Here is a 21,327-nt window from a genome sequence, read left to right on the forward strand (position 1 = left end):
GGCAACCAGTAGCACAGACTTGTTCCTCTCCTTTATAACTGCTTACGTGCCTAAGGACTGGGTCCTCAGCTCACTGAACACTGTCACCTGAATCGCCCATCAATTTATCACATAAGGCAATCGAAAAATTCCAGGTGTATCTTCCCGTAAGGATCCGGCCTGTTGAACTGGAAAGCTAAAAGTAAAGGCGTGTTAGCATACGGTATTTGTAGGGGTGGGATAGGGAGGATGGGAAGGAGATGCAAGAGGGAGGAGATATGGGGATATATATGTAAGTATAGCTGATTCACTTTGTTATAAAGCAGAAAGTAACACACCATTGTAAAGCAATTATACTCCAATAAAGATGTTAAAAAAAAAAATAAAGGCGTGACAATTGCCCTTCGACCCACCTCTCCCATAGGTCGCCTGCTCATTTAAATAGTGCGTTCCCTCGGGTGCCACTTGATAAAATTTTCTCTGAGCGCTCCTTGAGGATTCGCCAGAGGCGGCTGGAAGCTCCAAGTTCTCACCTGCCCAGGTGTCCGCGGCCCTCGGGCAGCCACCCTGGCCTGGCACCTAGGGGTGGGGTCCCCGAAGTCCCATTGCGGTGGGCGCAGAGGCTGCTGCCAGAGCGTCCCCTCCTTTCCCTTTCGCGAGACGCTGGGTGCCGGCGGGGGCCGACACCTGCCAGACGCCTCTAATCCCCTTAGGGCGCCACGCCCGCCGCGCGCGGCTTGGGAATAAGTGAGCGCAGGGCGCGCAGGTGAAGCTCCGGCTCCGGCTGCGAGCCGCGGAGCCGCCAGTTTGCGCGCAGGGCCCCGGCAACCGCGCGGCCATGGCCTCCACGCGGGGCATCGGCACCTTCGTGGTGTGGGACTACGTAGTGTTCGCCGGGATGCTGCTCATCTCGGCCGTCATCGGCATCTACTACGCCTTCGTGGGGGGCGGCCAGAAGACCTCCAAGGACTTCTTGATGGGCGGCCGCAGGATGACCGCCGTGCCCGTGGCGATGTCCCTCACCGCCAGCTTCATGTCGGCTGTCACCGTCCTGGGCACCCCCTCCGAGGTCTACCGTTTTGGGGCCATATTCAGCATCTTTGCCATCACCTACTTCTTTGTGGTGGTCCTCAGCGCGGAGGTCTTCCTCCCGGTATTCTACAAACTGGAAATTACCAGCACCTACGAGGTACAGGGTGAGGGAGGGCCCGGGGAGAGGTGATGGGGTGAGGGGAGTACTTTTCAGGCTCCTGGAGGGATTTTCCTGGGGGCAGACTCACCACCGCCTCCAAATCTCTCCCCGTTCATATCCATCACCTCTTCTGCCCTCCCCTTTTGGGGAGAGGTGTCCTGTAAAGGCGAAAAAAAATCTTGGGACTTAACTTTCATGAGCTCAGTGGAAAAGAGAGGCTCCAGAGTAAACGGAGTTATTTGGACTAGTGCTCGGTAAGGCCATTTCTGCTTTAACATCTTTGATTCCAAGTCAAGGGGAAAGATTTTTCAACTTATTATCTTGGGGAAGGGTAAGTCTCAGCTCCTCCTCCTTGAAAGGAATCCCCTCATTCCAGGTCCTCGGTCCACTCACTTTTCCAGGAAGTATGGGTACTCTCCCCTCCTTCCGTCTCCACAAACATGCCTCCCACGGAGAGTCAGGCACCCACATGGTTAAGGTTCTGAATCTCGTGTTTGAGACCAGATTCTATGCTTACTAGCTGGGTAACCTTGGCTGACTTATTTAACCTTTTGTGCCTCTTTCTTAATCTCAAAATGAGAATAATTATACCACCTACCTCATCTGGTTGTTGGGGGGATTAAATGAGATGATGCAAGGGCAGCGTTTAGAATGGTGTCTGGCACAGGGTAAGTGCTGAATAAATGTTGACCATAAGTATTGGGCTGATGGTGGTAGAGGTTGTTCCCTTGGGATCACTAGGGAAATTTGGCTGCAGAGTTCTTAAGCATCTCTGCCTTCTCTCTCTGTGGAGAGATGATTAAGGGAAACCATCTTTCCAGTTGCACAGGTCCCCTGGTTATAAATTTTCTCAAATTGTCTGCCGGAAAGGGCTTTGCAAAGATAGTGTGACTGTTTGGCTGAGTTTAAAGAGCTGTTGAATGGGAGTGTCAGGGGAGGATAAAAGTTTAGGGGAGTGGTCGGGCCCAGTTCCATAAGCTCCGTGGACAAACCTGCAGAAGTGTTCTCTCTAATAGACCATTATCCAAGGACCCTGAGCCTCATTCTCAGCAGCCACCTTGTCCTTGAGTTAACGTAGTGTTTGCCCCAACCCAGAGCCACTGGATGGTGGTTTCTTAGTGAGACTGGTTCAACTGGTGCTGGGGACGAGCCCCAATGGCACAACAAGTGTTGGTGACAAACTGCCTGGGCTCTAGTGATGTCATTACAGGGTGAGGTGCCCTTGGTGCAGCATTGCCTTCTTTGCACTCTGGTCATTGTGTTTGAGAGCGTTTAGTCATTGCCCCAGAAGTGAGCAGGGTAGAGTTTCTTTGTTTTGCTCAAAAGTGACAAACTGATTAGCCCAGACAAACTCAGTCTTAGGTCTTTTTTGTTGTTGTTGACCCTTATAATGTTTTGAAAAAAATTTAATTTAGCATTTAATGATGATGAGAAGTCAAATAAAGTTCCAGATTCTGACTTCTTTTGAAACTTAAAAGACTAGTGACACTGGGCTCACATTCCCTGTGGCAACAGGAACCCCAGTTTACAGCCGTTGCTCTCATTCCCTATTAATTTCTATATTGAGGTCTCTTCATTGTATCTGCATGGTTACTTTCTTATGGTAGAGAAATCTATCTACATTTAGGTCTTTATCAAAAATGCAAAAGGGAAAATGGAAAGGACTGAAGGGAGTTCTTGCTTTGAGGGAGATGTCAGAGGACATATTTCTTAATGGATATAAGAAATATCTCAACCTGGTAATATATGAACGCCTGGCTGATCCAGTTGGTGTATTTTACCTGACGAGATCTGTAGGCATTTTGAGTCCGTGAGCTCTGATCTGTAGTTAACCAACTCCAAAACCCAGAAAGGGTTTGAAGAACCTGGCAAGAGGACTTCAGTCCCCATAGGTGAATGCTCCTCTCATAATCACTGACCTGTGCCTCTTCGGCTCAGCAACATTAACTCAACCAGAAACAGATTTCCCACACATTTGCAGGGGTGGAGGCTAAGTTAGCAGGGTTCCAGCTAAAAATGGCAAAAAGCGAACGTTTACTGAATGCTTAATACAGGCTGGGCGCTGGGTTGCCTGTTTGACTCAAGTACATTGTCTGACTCAATACTCAAAATAATTCTTATACTGTGAGAGCCCCATTTTGCAGACAGAGATTCTGAGTAAGTTAAGCTACACAAGAGAACCTGAAGCAAAATGGACACATGCCTAGAGGCTGTGTAGTGGTGCATACTGGCTGCTTCTGAAGGCTCCAGTGATGTTATAACCCTGAGCAGAGCTTAGAATGGTGCAGGCAAAAGGGACGTGGTGCAGGACTCAAGGGGTTGTGGACACACTGGCGGTGTCCACGCCTAGCGGATGCCAGGCCACTGGGGACAGGGAAGTTAGGTAACATGCTATGTCCCTGGCAGTTGGTCATGGAAAACACTTTCTTGTGGCATATTTTGTTTGTTTTATGCTGAGAGGTGGAATCAACTATACAGAATAAGAAGTCCAGCATTGAGATACCCTGGCATTCTTGTGCAAGTATGAAATCTTTCCCTAGTTCCAGATTGTTAGCTACAATTGGCTTTTCAGAAGCATTTGTGATATCTATTTATCACTGCCTTCAAGGTGTAGTCCTGATAGGTGTATAGCAACTTCCAGATTCACAGAGAAGAAATATGCAGGAGCCCAACTGCATTCACCGTTTCTTCAGGATGTTTCTGGATCCAGCAAAATCAATGTGTTTGAACTACGTTGCCCAGACTCTCTCTCTCTCTTTTTAAAAAAAATTCAATAGAAATCTTAGTGTCGCTAAGTTATTCGAAGTACTGAGGACTCTGAGAGATCTCAACTGACTATAGGTGTTACTGAACCAAACTTGGGTCCGCTCGTCCATGAGCAGTAAAGCCAATCTACTGACACCAGGTTGCGGTGGAGGAAAGTGCAGCTTTTATTATTAGTCTGGGGCAGCTAATGATAAAAAAAATCCTGAACTCCCCAGTGGGTTTTAGGGGAGCATTTTTAAAGGCAAGGTGAGGGAGGGGAGTCGCAGAGTATGTGACCACCTTGTGCAAAATTCTCTGATAGATTGGTGGTGAGGTAATAGGGCAGTGTCACAGGGGTTAACATTATCAATCCTCAGGCTCCAGTAGGTCTGGGGCTACATGCTCATGGTCATCAAGTAATTAACTTCTTCCATTTGACGGAGGTTTTAGCATCTGTAAAACAACTCAGGAAATGTGCATCAGATACTGTTATCTTGGTACTTCAGGGAGGAACTAAAGATTCTGTGACTGCCATATTGCTGATTTACTGTTTGAATTGTTACTAGTTCTCCTGGCCCATCTGCTCCTTTGTCACTACATGCTCACACCCTTTCAATCATTAATTCTTGAGCCAGGCTTTTGTGACTCAGGGGAGGCCTGGAAGACTACAGCTTTTCTATAAACAAGAGGCAAGCAGAGGACATGGGGACAGGGGTCTGTCCCGGGAAGGTACCATAGGGTCCTGCTTGGTAACATAGACACCTACTGTTATTCTGTAGTTTTGTCTAGAAATCCTAGAGCTATTCTCTGAGCCTACTGATCAGTGACTTGATCTTTAGGTATTTCTTTAGCAGCCCAGTATCTGAGATGGACAAAGACTGTCCCTGCCATTCGGTAAACAAAGGATGTTGTGGCCACCAAGCCATCAGCCACTGCAGCTGCCCCCCATGGTGCACCCTGAGGGGAATCCAGGATGGAGAAAAATAGGATACTGGCCCTAGGTAGATAAGATGTATATGAAAGGAAGGATTTCAGTAAGCTCAGACTCTTGCATTTTCCCATACGCAGAAAAGCACTAAAATCATTAACTTGAGATGTCAGTTCTTTGTGATTAGCAGTAATCTTTTGATGTTCAACTACATGTTTTGTTTTGTTTCCCAGCAAATACTCCTATATATCCTGGCTCCTCCCTTACCTCTTTGGAACAGTCCCTCAGAGCTGTCTGAGAGGCTGCCACCCTGGGCTATAGTCCTCAGTAAGGCCTCAGAATAAAGCATAATTCACAACTTTTAAGTTGTGCACTTTTTTCATTTGACACTGAGTTAGTGATAGAATTCTTGGTTCTGTCTTGAGTTAGTATTGTGAGAGGGGAAAATATATATGTATATATATATATATTTTGTTGTTGTTGTTGTTGTTGTTCAACTTGCTACATTCTTACCTCCATCACATTTTCCTCTTCAGTTTTCTTTAGTCTCCAGCAGTATGGATACACGTACCTAGAAAAGGCAAAGACTTCTCTGTCAATTCATGTACATTTATTTTTAATAGAGTTTTACTAAAACAACTCAGAAGAAATAACACAGCTCTGTTCCCATGCTTCAAGACACTTCTTGGGTTTTCTAAAAAGTCTTCCAAAATATACTTGGATGATTTCGACTCATGTAATTCACTGAGATTCAAATTCTCAAGGCCTATGGATTTGGTTACCAGCTTCTTAATGTCTTAACTCTTAAGTGAACAGTTTACAACATTTGTCCATCCATTTACATCATTTGATAGTCTCCAAAATCCTGCAAAGTAAGTGGGGAAAGAATGATTACTATGATCCACATTTTCAAAAGGAGGAAATTGAGATTTAGAGTGTCCCAAGCTCGTGGAGTCGAGAGTAAGGCTGGAACAAGGGCTGGAACTCTTGCCCCAGAGCACTTACTACACTGCATTGTATATTCTTTACTCATCAGTTATTTTAGGAGGCCCTATTATGTGTCAGTGCCACTCACTCACTCTGGATGAATCTTAGACACGTGGGCAGTTTTCTTGTTATTTTGAATAACAGAGTGGTTAGGTGCACAGAGTTTGGCATCAAATGGTCCTAGATTTGCATTGTGTTTCCAACAATTATTAGGTTGCAGCCTTGGTATTCTCTCTGTGCCCCAGTGTCCTGGTTTCCAACATGCACTTATGCATAGTAACTGCCTCATGGAGTTGTTGGGAGGACAGGGCATGCAGCAAATACTCTATAAATGTTAGCTGTGATTATGAAGCAAAAATATCTGGTGTCTTTTCCTCTGATATTTACCTGATGTCAGTTTTTCCTTCCTCATTTTTTCTGCTATATGAAAAGACTACTGTCAGCCTTAGAATTCTCTCTATATGTAGTAATAATATTCAAGTTAAAGAATGTCTTGGACCCCAGCTTCCTTCCAGCTCTAAAATCCTAGGATTCTAACTCTGTAATACATTATGATATGTAATATTGGAGATAAGCACACTACTGACATACCTCGGAGATATTACAGGTTCAGTTCCAGACCACCACAATAAAGTGAATATTGCAATAAAGCGAGTTGCATGAATTTTTTGCTTTCCCAGTGCATATAAAAGTTATGTTTACACTATGCTGTAGTCTATTAAGTGTACAATAGCTCTACGTTTAAAAAACAATGTACATACCATAATTTAAAAATACCTTATTGCTAAAAAATGCTAACCATCATCTGAGCCTTCAGCAAGTCGTAATCTTTTTGCAGTAGTAACATCAAAAATCACTGATCAGAAATCACCATAACAAATATAACGATAATGAAAAGTTTGAAATATTGCAAGAATTACCAAAATGTGACACAGAAACATGAAGTGAGCAAATGCTGTTGGGAAAATGGAACCAATAGACTTGCTTCACGCAAGGTTGCCAGAAACCTTCAATTTGTAAAAAATGCAGTACCTGTGAAGAACAAAAAAGCAAAGTGTAATAAAATGAGGTATGCTTGTATATTATAAGATATCGCAGATGTCACGCTTGGCTCTGAACAGAAACTTACTTAGGCTGATTTAAGTTAAAATTTTTTATTGTGAGGATATGGGAGTAGCTCATAGAATAGGGGGAAAAGCTGAGCAAACAGACTTTGAAAAGGACAGAAGCGAGGGCAGCCTCTTCAGGCCACCCTGTCAGGATCAGTCTGCTTCTGCTCCAATCATTTTCTGTCTTTATATCTTGCCTCTAAGATTCAAATACCCATTGAGAAGAGAAGCTGATTGGCTGAACTTGGGTCATGTGACTATCTTTTGGCCAAGGCTGGGCACCTTAATTGACAATTCCACCACAATTGCCTAAAGTGGGAAAGGGTTGATTCCCTAAGTGTATCAAAGGACATGTATTGGGTAGATACCAAGAGAAAGGGGAGGACAACACTTTGCTCATTTTAAAAATGCAGAATATAATTCCATTGGTATGACATTCGGCAAAAGGCAAAACTCATAGGGATGGAGAACAGGTCAGTGATTGCCAAGGTTTAGGGGTGAGAGGAGGGTTTGACTACAAAGGAGCAAGAAAGGAGAAACTTTTGACGGAGTTTCCTGTGGGTGTTGGAGCTGTTCTGTGTTAAAAGCCATTGAACAGTACTCTAAAACAAGGGTCAATTTTTCTCTATGTAATTTAAAATAACAGTGAAATAGGAATGCAGAATACGAATTAGTTATGAAGTTGCTTTAAATTTCTAACTCCTTTACTTCTTAAGCTGCTGGTTTTTAAAAAGTGTCCAGAAGTTTTACATATTAACCATTTTTCCTTTTTTGGAAACAGTATTTAGGACTTCGATTTAACAAATATGTTCGTCTCTGTGGAACAATCCTCTTCATTGTTCAAACAGTAAGTAGCCCTTAGTTCATTTATTTTCTCTTTTTTTCACGTACAATGTTTTTAAACAAGGCATCTGCGTCAAGCTTATTTGGTAAATACATGAAAGATAAAAAAGAGATGTTGAAAATAGGAGGAAACAAAAAAGGAAAAACACTTGTCACTACACAGCATTAATCCTTAAGATCATTAAACAGTGTTTCAGCAAATGCATTACTTCCTGGGAAAACAGAATGATTTAAGTAAACATGGAATATTATATTGATCAAGCAACAGTTATGTTACTTTAGGAAAGTATGCTTTTCCCTCTCACACCTCCCTCTGTCCCCACCAAAGTGACAGTAAGGGCATTACTGAGATGACAAAGATATTTGAAGGAACTGTAGTAGCTGATAGTAGGAATTGTAATAAAGGGAAAACAAGTTGTATGTTTCATAGTATTTTGCAACATGTTAAGCAATAAATTTAATAGGAAAAATTAACTGACATAGGAAGACATTAGGAAATAATTTTCTTTGTTTGAAAGCATACTTTAAAAAATGAATCAGTGCTCTCTTTTAAAAATCGAACTGTAAAACCCAATTGATGTACTCACTGATATAAAACAACAAAATCATGCGCTCTGGAGGAGTTTTTAAAGCCAAGTACACAATCCAGTACTTCAAGAATACGCAAGTATAGATTTACTGCTTGACACAAATGGAAAGCAAAGATTTGCCAAGCAATCAGTGACAGAGAATGCTTCCCACCCTTCATCCAGGCTGCTGGAGGCTTATCACGATCATTGTCACGTCATTTAGACCTATCTTCCTCTTGGCAGCTAAGTGCTTTAAGAATGAGTTTGATAATGGAGGTCCAGGAAGGAGTTTTCATTCTCATCCGTTTTTATAATTCCATTTCTCCATTCAAAAGCTACCCAGGCATTTGCTACAGCAGGACAGAGTGCCTTTGCAATTATTTAACTCGACTCCATTTTACATCTTTGTAAATTACATAACTTAAATTGTATCTGTCCTTAACACTTGCAGTATAAAAGGAAAGAGCCCTCTGGGGTCTGGTAGAGATTCTGACACAGAGCTGAGGCTGGTAGCTCGCATTCGACAGCGGAGTTCAGACACTCTTTGGATCATCGTTAGAAGTGCCAACAGAAATGAAAAAGTGGGGACAAATGTTAGGAAGGTGGCCTGTGGTCACATTTTCAAATCTTTAACTTGGACAAAATAATGACTGTGAAAAGCTAGTTCATTCTTGAAAAAAGAGGGGAGCTTTAGAATCTGCTATTTGAAAGACTTACTTCCATAGATCACTCATGCAATTTAATCATTCAACTACTATATAACATGTTTTTTTCATATGTTTTATACAGTAATCATAGAATTAGCTTCTATGTATTTGGAAGATCAAATGCAATGAAAATGGTATTCTGAGAAAAAAGAACATATTTATCTTACTCACTATTGTACCCCAGATTAATAAATATTTGTTAAATGTATGAATGAAAAATAATAAATAATATTAAAAAGGTAGAATAGAATTTTTGTTGGCTTTCAGGAAATTTTAGGGCAAATTTACACTTTTGTTTAATTAGTGGTCATGCAAACTTTTACAAACAAGTTTCCACAATTTTCACTGTTTTCCCAATTAATTATGCAGTGATTAACAACAGCTTGAAAGCATATGAATGAGGAAGCATCCCCTTTTAAATTTGTATTCTTTCTCTCTTTCTAATTGTTCTAGATCTAGGAAAATTGATTTCAAACTTGATGTATCAGTGACTATCCGCACTAAGCACAACATGAAAAGTCCATATTTTTACACAAAATTGGTCATAAAAGATTTTTGTGACCTATGACCATACCACAAATGGAAAAGGAGAGTCAACTTCACTTAAATAACATTTTTCAAGTTACAAGCAAATTTTATTAAGTATATTGAAACTGCAGTTTTAATTCATAACTAAATTTACAGAAAAATATCAATATTTCATTTTGTAATTCATACCATTTATTTGGTTTTCTTTTTTCCCCTAGATTTTGTATACTGGAATTGTTATTTATGCCCCTGCCCTGGCTTTGAATCAAGGTACGTTTTAGAGTTACCAATATGTCACTCACATTTGGGGGTTCACTTTTAACAGACCTTATTCTATCTTTGGGGAGATGGGGAGGTGGAGGAATGCTTCCAGTAACCTGTATCAGCTTGAGGCAGGCCAGGTGGGTTCAGTGTCTACAGTAGCAGCTTCTTTGGGTTCCTGGATCATAGCTTCAAAAGGTCTGTAGACTTCACTGGGCGGTGTTTCTCTGGGATGTGCCAACCAGCCATTCTCCATCCCTTCAGAATGAACGCCCCCTGTAGTCAAAATCATGAAAGACTGCACTTCCTCCCTTTGTGGCTATAACTTGGAGCCCATCTCCAAGAGGCTTCTGTGTTATTCAGCTCAGACTCGGTCCCGTTGTAAAATCTGGCAGGGAGAGAAACTTTTCTTCTCCCCATTTCTAGTGTGGTCCAAAATACAAGAAAAAGAGATCTGTGTGATTTGAAATATCAGATTGCTCCTAGTGACCAAAGGACAGATGGCTATAGTATCCCTATGAACAAATGTGTGATGATTGTAGTGATCAGCAAATTACTATACTCTCTAGATTTGGGCAGATAATAGCTGTGAAACTGAGATTGTTTACTGTGGCAAATGTGTGTGTTAGTCATACCTTCAGAAGGCTTCAGGGGAACTCTACATTCTCTGAATTCTTATCAATCAGAAGTGAATTTATCTCTGAAACTTCCTTGTAAAATGGACAAGTGGACTCTGTGATGGGAAGAATGTAGTACAGTTCCTCAAGTTAATATAAAATGGACAGATAACCCCAAAGAAAACAAGAAAAAAAAAAAAAGAAAATGGAAAACCCCAGCTAACTCCACATTCTAATTTCTTGATTTCATAATACATAGATAATAAAGCGCAACAGTATTGTTACAAAGAAGAACTCCATTATATAATGTGCTATTGAATTCTGAATGTCAGGCATGTTCCATGTCGATATTACCAACATCATGGTTGGATCACTTCATATGTAAAGAGCTGAACTATAAACTTCATAAGTTACCTATTGGCTTTAAGTGTAACTAAAGATGTTGGCTTTAGAGTTTTAAAGTACAGTTCTGGGGATAAGAAAGCACTGCCTTCAATGCTTCAAGAACTCTGTTCTTATCAGTTTATTGAGCCACTCCTTAGGAGTAAATTAGGATCCAAGGACTGCATTTTGACCATTTGAGTATCAGTTGTGTATTTTACTGTACCAAGGGAGTAGACACAAGCATAGACAGGGTACTTGGTGTGCAACAGATGCTCCATAGAAACTTGTTTAGCTGAATTGGAACTTAACATTCTCTAGATACAATTTTTTTTAACTTTTTTTTTTTTTAATTACGGAAAACTTCAAACATACACTAAAATAGAATAGTGTATTGAACCCTAATGGACCCTTAACTCTACACTAATAATTATCAGCTCTTGGTTTAATTCACTTCCTATTTCCCTCACTAGATTATTTTGCTGTAAATCTGAGATACTTTATCATTTCATCTGAATTCCATATATCTTTTACATACTTTTCTTTTCATTGAGGTATAATCAACATATAACATTATATTAGTTTCAGGTTTACCATAATGATTCAATATTTGTATATATTACAGTGATCACCACAGTAAGTCTAGTTAACATCCATCATCATACATAGTTACAAAATTCTTTTTCTTGTGATGAGAGCTTTTAAGATTTGTTCTCTTAACAACTTTTAATATGCGATACAGTATTATTAACCATGCTGTACATTACATTCCCATGACTTATGGATTCCATGACTGGACGTTTGTACCAGGATGTGTGTTTTTTGTTTTTTTTAAATAAATTTATTTATTTATTTTTGACTGCATTGGGTCTTCGTTCCTGCGCGTGGGCTTTCTCTAGTTGTGTTGAGCGGGGGCTACTCTTCGTTGTGGTGCGCAGGCTTCTCACTGCGGTGGCTTCTCTTGTTGCGGAGCACGGGCTCTAGGCACGTGGGCTTCAGTAGTTGTGGCACGCGGGCTCAGTAGTTGTGGCTCGCAGGCTCTAGAGCGCAGGCTCAGTAGTTGTGGCGCATGGGCTTAGTTGCTCCGCATCATGTGGGATCTTCCCGGACCAGGGCTCGAACCCGTGTCCCCTGCATTGGCAGGCGGATTCTTAACCACTGTGCCACCAGGGAAGTCCAGGATGTGTTTTTTAAACACAATTGTACCTTTATCATTTCTTTTTTTTTTTATTTTTTTTTTATTTTTTAAAAGCTCTTTTATTCTATAATTCTTTTACATGTGACTCCTAATACTCTTACTCTTCATTCTTTTGGCAATCTCTCAATTTGGCTTTTCCCATCGATAGTCCAGTGGGAGAAAATATTTAATGTGTTTGCCCTTGGATTATTATTATTATTATTATTATTTTTCCCACACACACTGTATTTTATTTTTACAAGAGATAAATAGACTGACACCAAGCATTGTACATGGATGACCACAACAAAAGCAACAGTGATTGCAATTACCGAACATGAAACACACTCATACTATGTCATAATATTGACATTCAGTCCAGTAATCCTCCACTGTAACAGCTCCTTTACTTTGCAGTGAAAATTGATTTGTATATTCTTTGCCTCTGAGTCCTTGTGGGATTTTTTCTTTTTTTAAATTCAACCAGAAAGTCACAAAAATTATACTCATCCTCATCAGTTCACTCAGTCCCATGTAATTAATTTTTTTTTTTCATCTTGATCTTTTGTTAGCACTTTTATGAGCTCATCAGTTTTTCATTAGAGTTCTGAAAATGCTTATTCATTCAGTTCAGCAGTACAGTCAGGTACCAGAAACCTGTACTTGTCTGAGTCTTTTCCATGAATTTCCTGAAGATGAAACCCTTTTATAGGAACATATTTACAAAAGCATCAGAGTACACCCAGAACTGTCTGTAAATGACAAGTACCTTTATCATTTCTAAAACATTAACATTAATACCTTACTGTCATCAATATAAGGTCAGTGTTCAGATTTCCCTGATTTTTTTTTTCAGTGTTTGTTAGAATCAGGATCCAGATAATTTTATGTAATTGTAATTAGTTCATTTGTCTCTTACATTTCTTCCTTGCTTTTTAAAATCGAAAACCATATTTTATTGAGATATATTGTAGCTTATGTACATTAAAATGCCCAGAACATAAGTGCACAGTTGGATGAGTTTTAACAATTTTGTGTACTTGTGTGACAACCACCCAACTCAAGATATACAATATTTCTATCATCAAATCCCAGAAAAAATTTTTTGATTCTTTCTAATGAATCCCCCCTTCCATTCCAAGCAGCCAGTTTTTATCACCATAAATTAGTTTTCCCTGTTCTTAGATTTTATATAGTGCCTTTTTGCATCTGGTTTCTTTTGCTCAACAAAATGTTTTTGTGGCATTCATTCATGTTGCTACATGTATCAGTAGTTCATTCCTTTTTATTGCTAGTATTTTATCATATACATCTACGAAAATCTGTTTATCCATTCTGTTGTTGATGGATGTTGGGTTGTTTCCAGTTTTAGGCTATTTTGAATTAAGGCTGCTAAGTGCATTCTTGTACAGGTTTTGTTTTGTCTTGCTTTGCTTTTTGACACACGTTTTCATTTTTAGTGGATGAATACCTGGAAGCAATATACAGTTAAATACACACTATTCTGACCCAGCACAGGGTAGGTGCATGTAAAAAATTTAAGAGAAACTGCCAAATAGCTTTTCTAAGTGGTTATATCATTTTGCATGCCCGCCCCACAATGTGTGAGAGTTGCAGTTATTCTGTGTCCTTGCCAGATTTTGTATTTGTCTTTTCGATTGTAGCCATTCTAGTTGTATGATCTATTATCTTATTGTGGTTTTAATTTGTATTTTTCTGATGACTGTTGATGTTGAGTTTACTGGCTCATAGAATAATAAAATGAATACAAAACAGACAAATAACCTAGCAAAAAGTCGGCAAAAGACTTGACCCGTCACTTTACAAAAGCAAATATTCTTCCAATCCATTACATAGCCTATTTATCCGTTTACCCAGGCCTTTTAAAATTTCTCTCAGTAACGTTTCTTAGTTTTTGATATTGAAGTCTTGTACATATTTCTTAGATTTATTTCTAGATAATTGATGTTTTTTATGCTATTGCAAATGGTATTGTTTTATAATATCATTTTCTAATTATTCATTTGCAAGTATGGAAAAATACAATTGCCTTCTATATGTTGATCTTCTTTCCTGAGAGCTTGCTAAATATATTTATTAATTCAAGTAGCCTTTTGGCATATCCCTTATGATTTTCGTGTTGTTTATGAATAGAGACAGTTTTACTACTTCTTTTCCTGTCTGCATGCCTCTTATTTCTTTTCTTTGTCTTAATGCACTGTTAATGTAGAAAATTATATTGATTTTCAAATGTTAAACCAATTTTCATCCTTGGGATAAACCTCACTTGGTCATAATGTATTAACCTTTTTACATATTGCTGGATTTGATTTGCCAATATTTTGTTAAGGATTTTTACAGGTTATGAGGACTATTGGCCTGAAATTTACTTTTCCTTTAATGTCTTTGTCAGGATTTTGGTATCAATTATACTGGCTTTATATGATTTGGGAAGTGTTCCCTCCTCTATTTTCTGAAAGAGTTTGTATAAAACTGTGTATTTCTTTCTTAAATGCTTGAAAGAATTCGCAGTGTGGGCATCTGGGCCTGATATTTGTTTGTTTTCGTAGAAAGGTTTTGGTATATGGATTCAGTTTCTTTAATAAATATAGAGTTATTCATATTTTCTTGTTCTTGTTGAGTCATTTTGGTGAACTGTATTTCTTGTGAACTAGATCTAGAAGCTTTCTCAGACTTCATTTCAACTTTTTGGAGAGACTATTCCATATGCAGTTTTCAACTCTTTCGAGTTAATACCAAAGAGCGCAACTGTGGGATTATATGATAAGAATATGTTTAGTTTTGTAAGAAACCACCAAACTGTCTTCCAAAATGGCTGTTACCATTTTGCATTCTTCTTTTTTTTTTTAATTTTTATTTATTTATTTATTTTATTTATGGCTGTGTTGGGTCTTCGTTTCTGTGCGAGGGCTTTCTCTAGTTGTGGCAAGCGGGGGCCACTCTTCATCGCGGTGCGCGGGCCTCTCACTGTCGCGGAACACAGGCTCCAGACGCGCAGGCTCAGTAATTGTGGCTCACGGGCCCAGCTGCTCCGCGGCATGTGGGATCTTCCCAGGCCGGGGCTTGAACCCGTGTCCCCTGCATTGGCAGGCGGATTCTCAACCGCTGCGCCACCAGGGAAGCCCCCATTTTGCATTCTTATCAGCAATGTATGAAGGAGTTATGTTGCTCCACATCCTTGCCAGTATGTGATGTTGTCAGTGTTCCAGATTTTGGCCATTCTAATAAGTTTCTTGTTTTCATTTGCATTTCCCTGATGACATATGATGTGGAGCATCTTTTCATATGCTTATTTGCCATGTATATATCTTCTTCTGTGAGGTGTCTATTAAGGTCTTTGGTACATTTTAAAATCAGGCTTTTTTTTTTACTGTTGAGTTTTAATATAATTTGGAGAACAGTCCTTTATCAGATGTGTCTTTTGCAAAATTTTCTTTCAGTCTGTGGCTTATCTTCTAATTCATCTGATATTATCTTTCACAGAGCATATGTTCTTTAATTTTAATGAAATCCAGCTTACCAATTATTTCTTTCATAGATTGTGTCTTTGATGTTGTATCTAAAAAAGCAACATCATATATAGGTCTATGAGCCATCTTGATTTAATTTTGGTGAAGGGTGTAAGGTCTGTGTCTAGATTCATTTTTTTTGCATGTGGATGTCCTGTTGTTCCAGCACCGTTTGTTGAAGAAACTATCTTTGCCCCATTGAATTGACTTTACTCTTTGGCCAAAGATCAGTTGACTTTAATTACAGGGGTCTATTTCTGGGCTCTCTGTTCTTTTTCATTGATCTATTTGTCTATTCTTTCACCAATATCACACTCTCTTGATTATTCTAGTTTCATATTAAGTCTTTTCTACTTTTTATTTTTATTTTTTTATTTTTGGATGCATTGGGTCTTCGTTGCTGCGTGCGGGCTTTCTCTGGTTGCAGTGAGCAGGGGCTATTCTTCATTGCGGTGCACGGGCTTCTCATTGTGGTGGCTTCTCTTGTTGTGGAGCACGGGCTCTAGGTGCACGGGCTTCAGTAGTTGTGGCTCGCGGGCTCTAGAGCACAGGCTCAGTAGTTGTGGCACATGGGCTTAGTTGCTCTGCAGCATGTGGGCTCTTCCCGGACCAGGGATTGAACCTGTGTCCCCTGCATTGGCAGGCGGATTCTTAACCACTACACCACCAGGGAAGTCCTCATATTAAGTCTTGAAGTCAGGTACAGTCAGTTCTCCAGCTTTGTTCTTCTCCTTCAATATTGTGTTGGCGATTCAGAGTCTTTTGCCTCTCCATATAAACTTTAGAATCAGTTTTTCAATTCTCCACAGTTTGTCATTATCCACAAAATAGCTTTCTGGGATTTCCATTGGGATTGCACTGAATCTGTAGATTAAATTGGGAAGAACTGACATCTTGACAGTATTGAGTTGTCCTATTCATAAGCATGGAATATCTCTCCACTTATTCAGTTCTTTCATTTCATTCATCAGAGTTTTGTAGTTTTCCTCATATACATCTTGTATATATTATATTTTGTTAGATTTATAGCTAAGTATTTCATTTTGGGGGGTACTAATGTAAATGGAAATGTGCTTTAAATTTCAAATTCCACCTGTTTTTTGTTGGTATATAGGAAGGTGATTGACTTTTGTTTATTAACCTGTATCCTGCAAACTTACTATAATCATTTATTAGACCTGGGAGATTTTTTGCCAATTATTTCAGATTTTCTACAAAGATGATCATGTCATTTGTGAACAAAGAGAGTTTTATGTCTTCCTTCCTTCCTTTGTACCTGATCTTAGTGGGAAATCTTTGAGTGGCTCACCATTAAGTATAATGTCAGCTGTAAGTTTTTTGTAGATAATCTTTATCAGATTGAGAATGTTCCCCTCTATTTCTAGTTTATTGAGAGATTTTATCATGAATGCATGTTGGATTTTGTCAAATGCTTTTTCTGCATCTATTAATTTGATAATACGGTTTTTCTTCTTTAGTCTGTTGATGTGGTGGATTCCATTAATTGATTTTCAAATGTTGAGTCAGCCTTGCATATGGTGTTTAATTCTTTTTATGCTCTTAAAATTTGATTTGCTAATATTTTGTTGAGGATTCTTGCATCTACATTCATGAGAGATATTGGTCTGTAGTTTTCTTTTCTTGTAATGTCTTTGTCTGGTTAGTATTAGGGTGTTGCTGGCCTCATAGAATGAGTTATAAAGTATTCCCTCTGCTTCTATCCTCTGAAAAAGATTGGTATGATTCCATCCTTAAATATTCAGTAGAATTCATCACCCTCTGGGCCTGGGGCTTTCTGTTTTGGAAGGTTATTAATTATTGATTCAATTTTTAAAGTAAATATAGGTCTATTCAGATCATCTCTTTTTTTCCTGTGTGAGTTTTGGCAAATTGTGTCTTTCAAGATATTGGGTCATTTCATCTGGATTTTCAAATCTGTGGGCATAGAGTTGTTATCCTTTCATTAAAAAAATGTAATATGCCCCTTTACTTCTTAAATAAATGGTAACAAATTATATAGACTTTTCTCTATCTTGGCCCCATTTTAACACGCACAACTTGCCTTTCATGGACTGGTAGGATAATGTGTTTATTTGAACCATGACAACAAGTATCCTATGACCCCATTCAGTCTGGGTAACTACCTCCCAATATCAAGCGGTGTCTTAGCTTAATTACAATATAAATGCTTTTTCATGTATTTGATTTAGCCAATGTTGGATACTGTATGGTGCCTGAGGGTAGAAGCCAGGTCTATTTAACTCATCAAATAAAGTTTTAAACTCCATTTGTTTTGGTACATTTTTTGATATTTGGACCTAGTTTATGGCAAGTGGGTGTAGAGGTAGGTGCCCAATAAATGGTATAGCTTCCCCCTGATGATTTTTTGAGAAGTGCTTATATATGTTTCATAGTTACACGTGCATTTTCTTTTCTTCTACAGTCACAGGATTCGATCTTTGGGGTGCTGTAGTGGCTACTGGTGTGGTCTGCACATTCTACTGCACCATGGTATGTCAAGAACATTATTTCTCCTTTCACTCTACACACTTGCTTTGCAAAATTGAAAATTTCAATCATTGCATGCTGCCATCTGGGTTCTTCATACCTGCCTCCCACAGTATAACATTTTTTGTAAGGAATATTCAGTCCAGGGTAAAATTTGATCCTTTGTAGGACATTGATCATAACTGATATTTTTTTCTTTCATTTGAACCATGCCGTGGTCCCCAACCTTGTCTCCTAATTCACTCTCACTGTTGCTGTGTTACTATAGCTGTGCTCATAATATTCCTCAGCTTAGAAACCTGAGATAACTTCCCATTGCCTTTAGGCAGGAGCAACAGTCAAAATACGTAAGAACCAGTATGGCATGGGCACTGATATTATCAGGGATGCTGATCCTTAGCAGTGGTGCAAGTCTTATGCAACCCCTGATATTCTAGGTCTTAATCCTTTAGTTGCTCAGTGTTTTGGAAGACAAGGTCCTCAAGGAGGGGCTGGTTCAGGGACTGGAGGGGGACACTTGGGAAGTTTGTGGCGGTGGCTAGTACAAAACAATTTTAGTTTTTTCAACAACTGGTATGTCCTTCTTTGTGCATACTGGTTGAATTTCAGCCCTGCCTATAGGATAAAATCTATGATATTGCCATTTGCAATTTGACTATGAATTTTTTTCCCAACAATATTCCCACACCACTCCACGGCACTCCAAAATATATATCTGGCTGCCCTCAACATGCCACATATTTTAACCTCTCTAAGCTTTTGCCCATGCTATTTTCTCTATTGGGAGGACCTTACATCTTGGACTCTGCTTATATTTGAAAGTTTGGTCTAAGTATTACCTTCCTGACTATCTCCCTTGGGTGCACTTCTTGGCCAAGATCCATGTTTTCGTTATCTTTGTCCAGCATGGTGTATAAGCATGTAGATGCTTAATAATATCTGGTAGAAGCATTAATCCTAATGCACTTTCCCCTCAAAGGGTGGTCTTAAAGCGGTTATCTGGACGGATGTTTTTCAAGTTGGGATCATGGTGGCTGGATTTGCATCTGTGATTATACAGGGTTCATTGATTCAAGGTGGAATCAGCACTATTCTAAATGATGCCTATAATGGAGGAAGATTAAACTTCTGGAAGTAAGTTGCTATTTACTTCTTGGTTAATAGAACATTCCTTTGGTTTTTTTCTGTTAAAAAAATCTCTTGGCTGAAATAGTAAGTTTACATTAGAAAACAAACCAACCATTAAGGGTGTGGTACAAAAATTTGAAGCTGGGAAGTTAATGCGTAAGGAGTTTCCACCAGGTCTTTAAGGGGTTAGTCAGTTGGTAGTTAGCTACATGGAGCTGAGGATGGTGCTTCCTCCTGAGAAGGGATTGATAGCAAAAGAGTATTTTCTTCCAGATATTAAAGTCTGGAATAGGTTGAAAGGTGTGGGTAGGGAAATAAGGGAAGATATACTAGAGAGAGAAGAAAAGGAAACCTCTTAAGAAAAAAACACTAAAAGACAGTGATTCCATTTTGACAGTTCTTTGTTTCAAGCAGCCTAGAGAATTTCTCTTTTAATATTACCCTGATAATGTATAGTATATTATTATTATGCTACATATATATGTGTGTATTATATGTGTATAAATGTTAAATAATGTACATTATATAATATTAAATATTATTTCTTGAAAATTGACTAGAAAAGTTACAGCTGATGCCGCAGGTCTCAGTATAGCATAAGATATAACGTCTTCAACAACTATTTAGTTTTCTTAAAGAAGGCTAATGGAGAAACTAGATATTTCATCACAAATATATCACACAATTTAAAAAAATATTTGAAACACCTTCTCTTTGGGATCAATAGTGTCTTCCTTGTACATCACATTCAACGTGCGGGGGGGCTCATTTTGACATAGACCAACTTATTTTCTCTTTCAGCAGCCCTGTTCTGAGATAAGCAAGCAGAAATCATTGGCAAAAGGAAAGAAAATCATTTTGCACTTGGTGGCTCTCTTCCAGTTTTCTGAAAATAGGTGCTAATGTATGAGAAGAACGTCAGAAATTGAACAGGGTCAATGTGTTAATTTGCAAGAATGAATTACAGTGAATCAACTTCAGCTGTTCTCAATAGTTTTTTTTTCTTTTACCGCAAGATTCAGATTCCAAGGAAGAGAGCCCCCAGTTGGCCTAGCGTGGGCATGATTCCATCCTGTAGCTAGTGCAGAGCAGAACATTTTGATTGACCACCATTTAGACTATTTAATGGAGAAATGGTATAGTTTCCCCAAGGCAAACCTAGGTTGCTGTTACCAGAAGAAGGGGGAGTGGATACCAAGAGGCAGAAACAACCAGTGGCCACTTGGGAGACTTGGATTACTCCCAAATCTCTTCCTAGTCAGCTAGGTTGAGGGGAAAGGGTGTGGAGTCAATCATTTTTCTGTAAAATAACTGTCACTTTATACAAAGAGTACATACATTGCTGCATTGAAACGATAACTTACACATCAGTAAGAGATTCTAAAAAGTAAAAGATTAGACATTTTTATGACCATTACAAGGTTGCCAACAATTAAGGAATAATGAAAAGCCTTATTGTATATCCCTTGTTTTTCAAATATGTTTTGAGAATATGGTGGGCAATAGATCTGCTCTTGTTGAGGTAAATGAAGGGAAGGATTTTGTGTTGGTATTTTCTGTATGGTCTATAGTTGACATGTATTCTGTATTGCCAAAACCACTGAATTGGATGTTTTAAATCTTGTCTTACTTCCTTCAAGTAACTCGCTGAACCCTTTGGTTCTTGACTGTTATTAGCTAGTATAGTAACTGCTTTCTCTATGGGAGAAAGGGCCAACACCCTTAAAACTCAGACTTTGATATTAAGTGTTAGAGAATGGAATAGAGGCTCTTATCTTTCCATAAGAATGCTGGAAAATGCATAAAAATGTAGCACTTTACTCAACTGATCTCAAATATAAGCTTTGAAGTGGAATTGCAGAATTTCATAATTTTCAGAAAGTTTCCATTGAAACTAATTCTGCAGAAAATTTTCAAGCTTATATTGTGTATGAGAGATGAACAGACTCATTCTTTCCAAGGTGATACGTTAAGAAGGATTAAACGATGTATCGAATGTGGAAGTTGAGCTTTCTTTGTAGCAATGTTTTGTAAATGTCATAATGACTTTGAACTATGAGTACTTAGTTTGTGCACACAGCATTTTAAGAACAGATTATAATGACATGAAAACCATTAAACTGCATTAATTGAATTCT

At 38.9% G+C, this 21,327-nt stretch overlaps 1 protein-coding gene across 2 annotated transcripts in view; it reads left to right on the top strand.

Annotated features, from left to right (window-relative positions):
- The first annotated feature begins 474 nt into the window (after positions 1-474).
- SLC5A8 (solute carrier family 5 member 8) overlaps positions 475-21,327 on the top strand; it is a 71,392-nt gene continuing 50,539 nt past the window's right edge. For both annotated transcript variants that reach the window (XM_061204692.1, XM_061204693.1), the window contains exons 1-5: positions 475-1,168; positions 7,722-7,787; positions 9,806-9,857; positions 17,997-18,064; positions 19,041-19,195. In XM_061204692.1, coding sequence (XP_061060675.1) covers positions 818-1,168; positions 7,722-7,787; positions 9,806-9,857; positions 17,997-18,064; positions 19,041-19,195 — 692 coding nt within the window. In that variant the 5' untranslated portion in view covers positions 475-817. The remainder of the gene's footprint in view (positions 1,169-7,721; positions 7,788-9,805; positions 9,858-17,996; positions 18,065-19,040; positions 19,196-21,327) is intronic.

The sequence above is a fragment of the Eubalaena glacialis genome, chromosome 11 (assembly GCF_028564815.1).
Source record: "Eubalaena glacialis isolate mEubGla1 chromosome 11, mEubGla1.1.hap2.+ XY, whole genome shotgun sequence".
Classification (NCBI taxonomy): Eukaryota; Metazoa; Chordata; class Mammalia; order Artiodactyla; family Balaenidae; genus Eubalaena; species Eubalaena glacialis.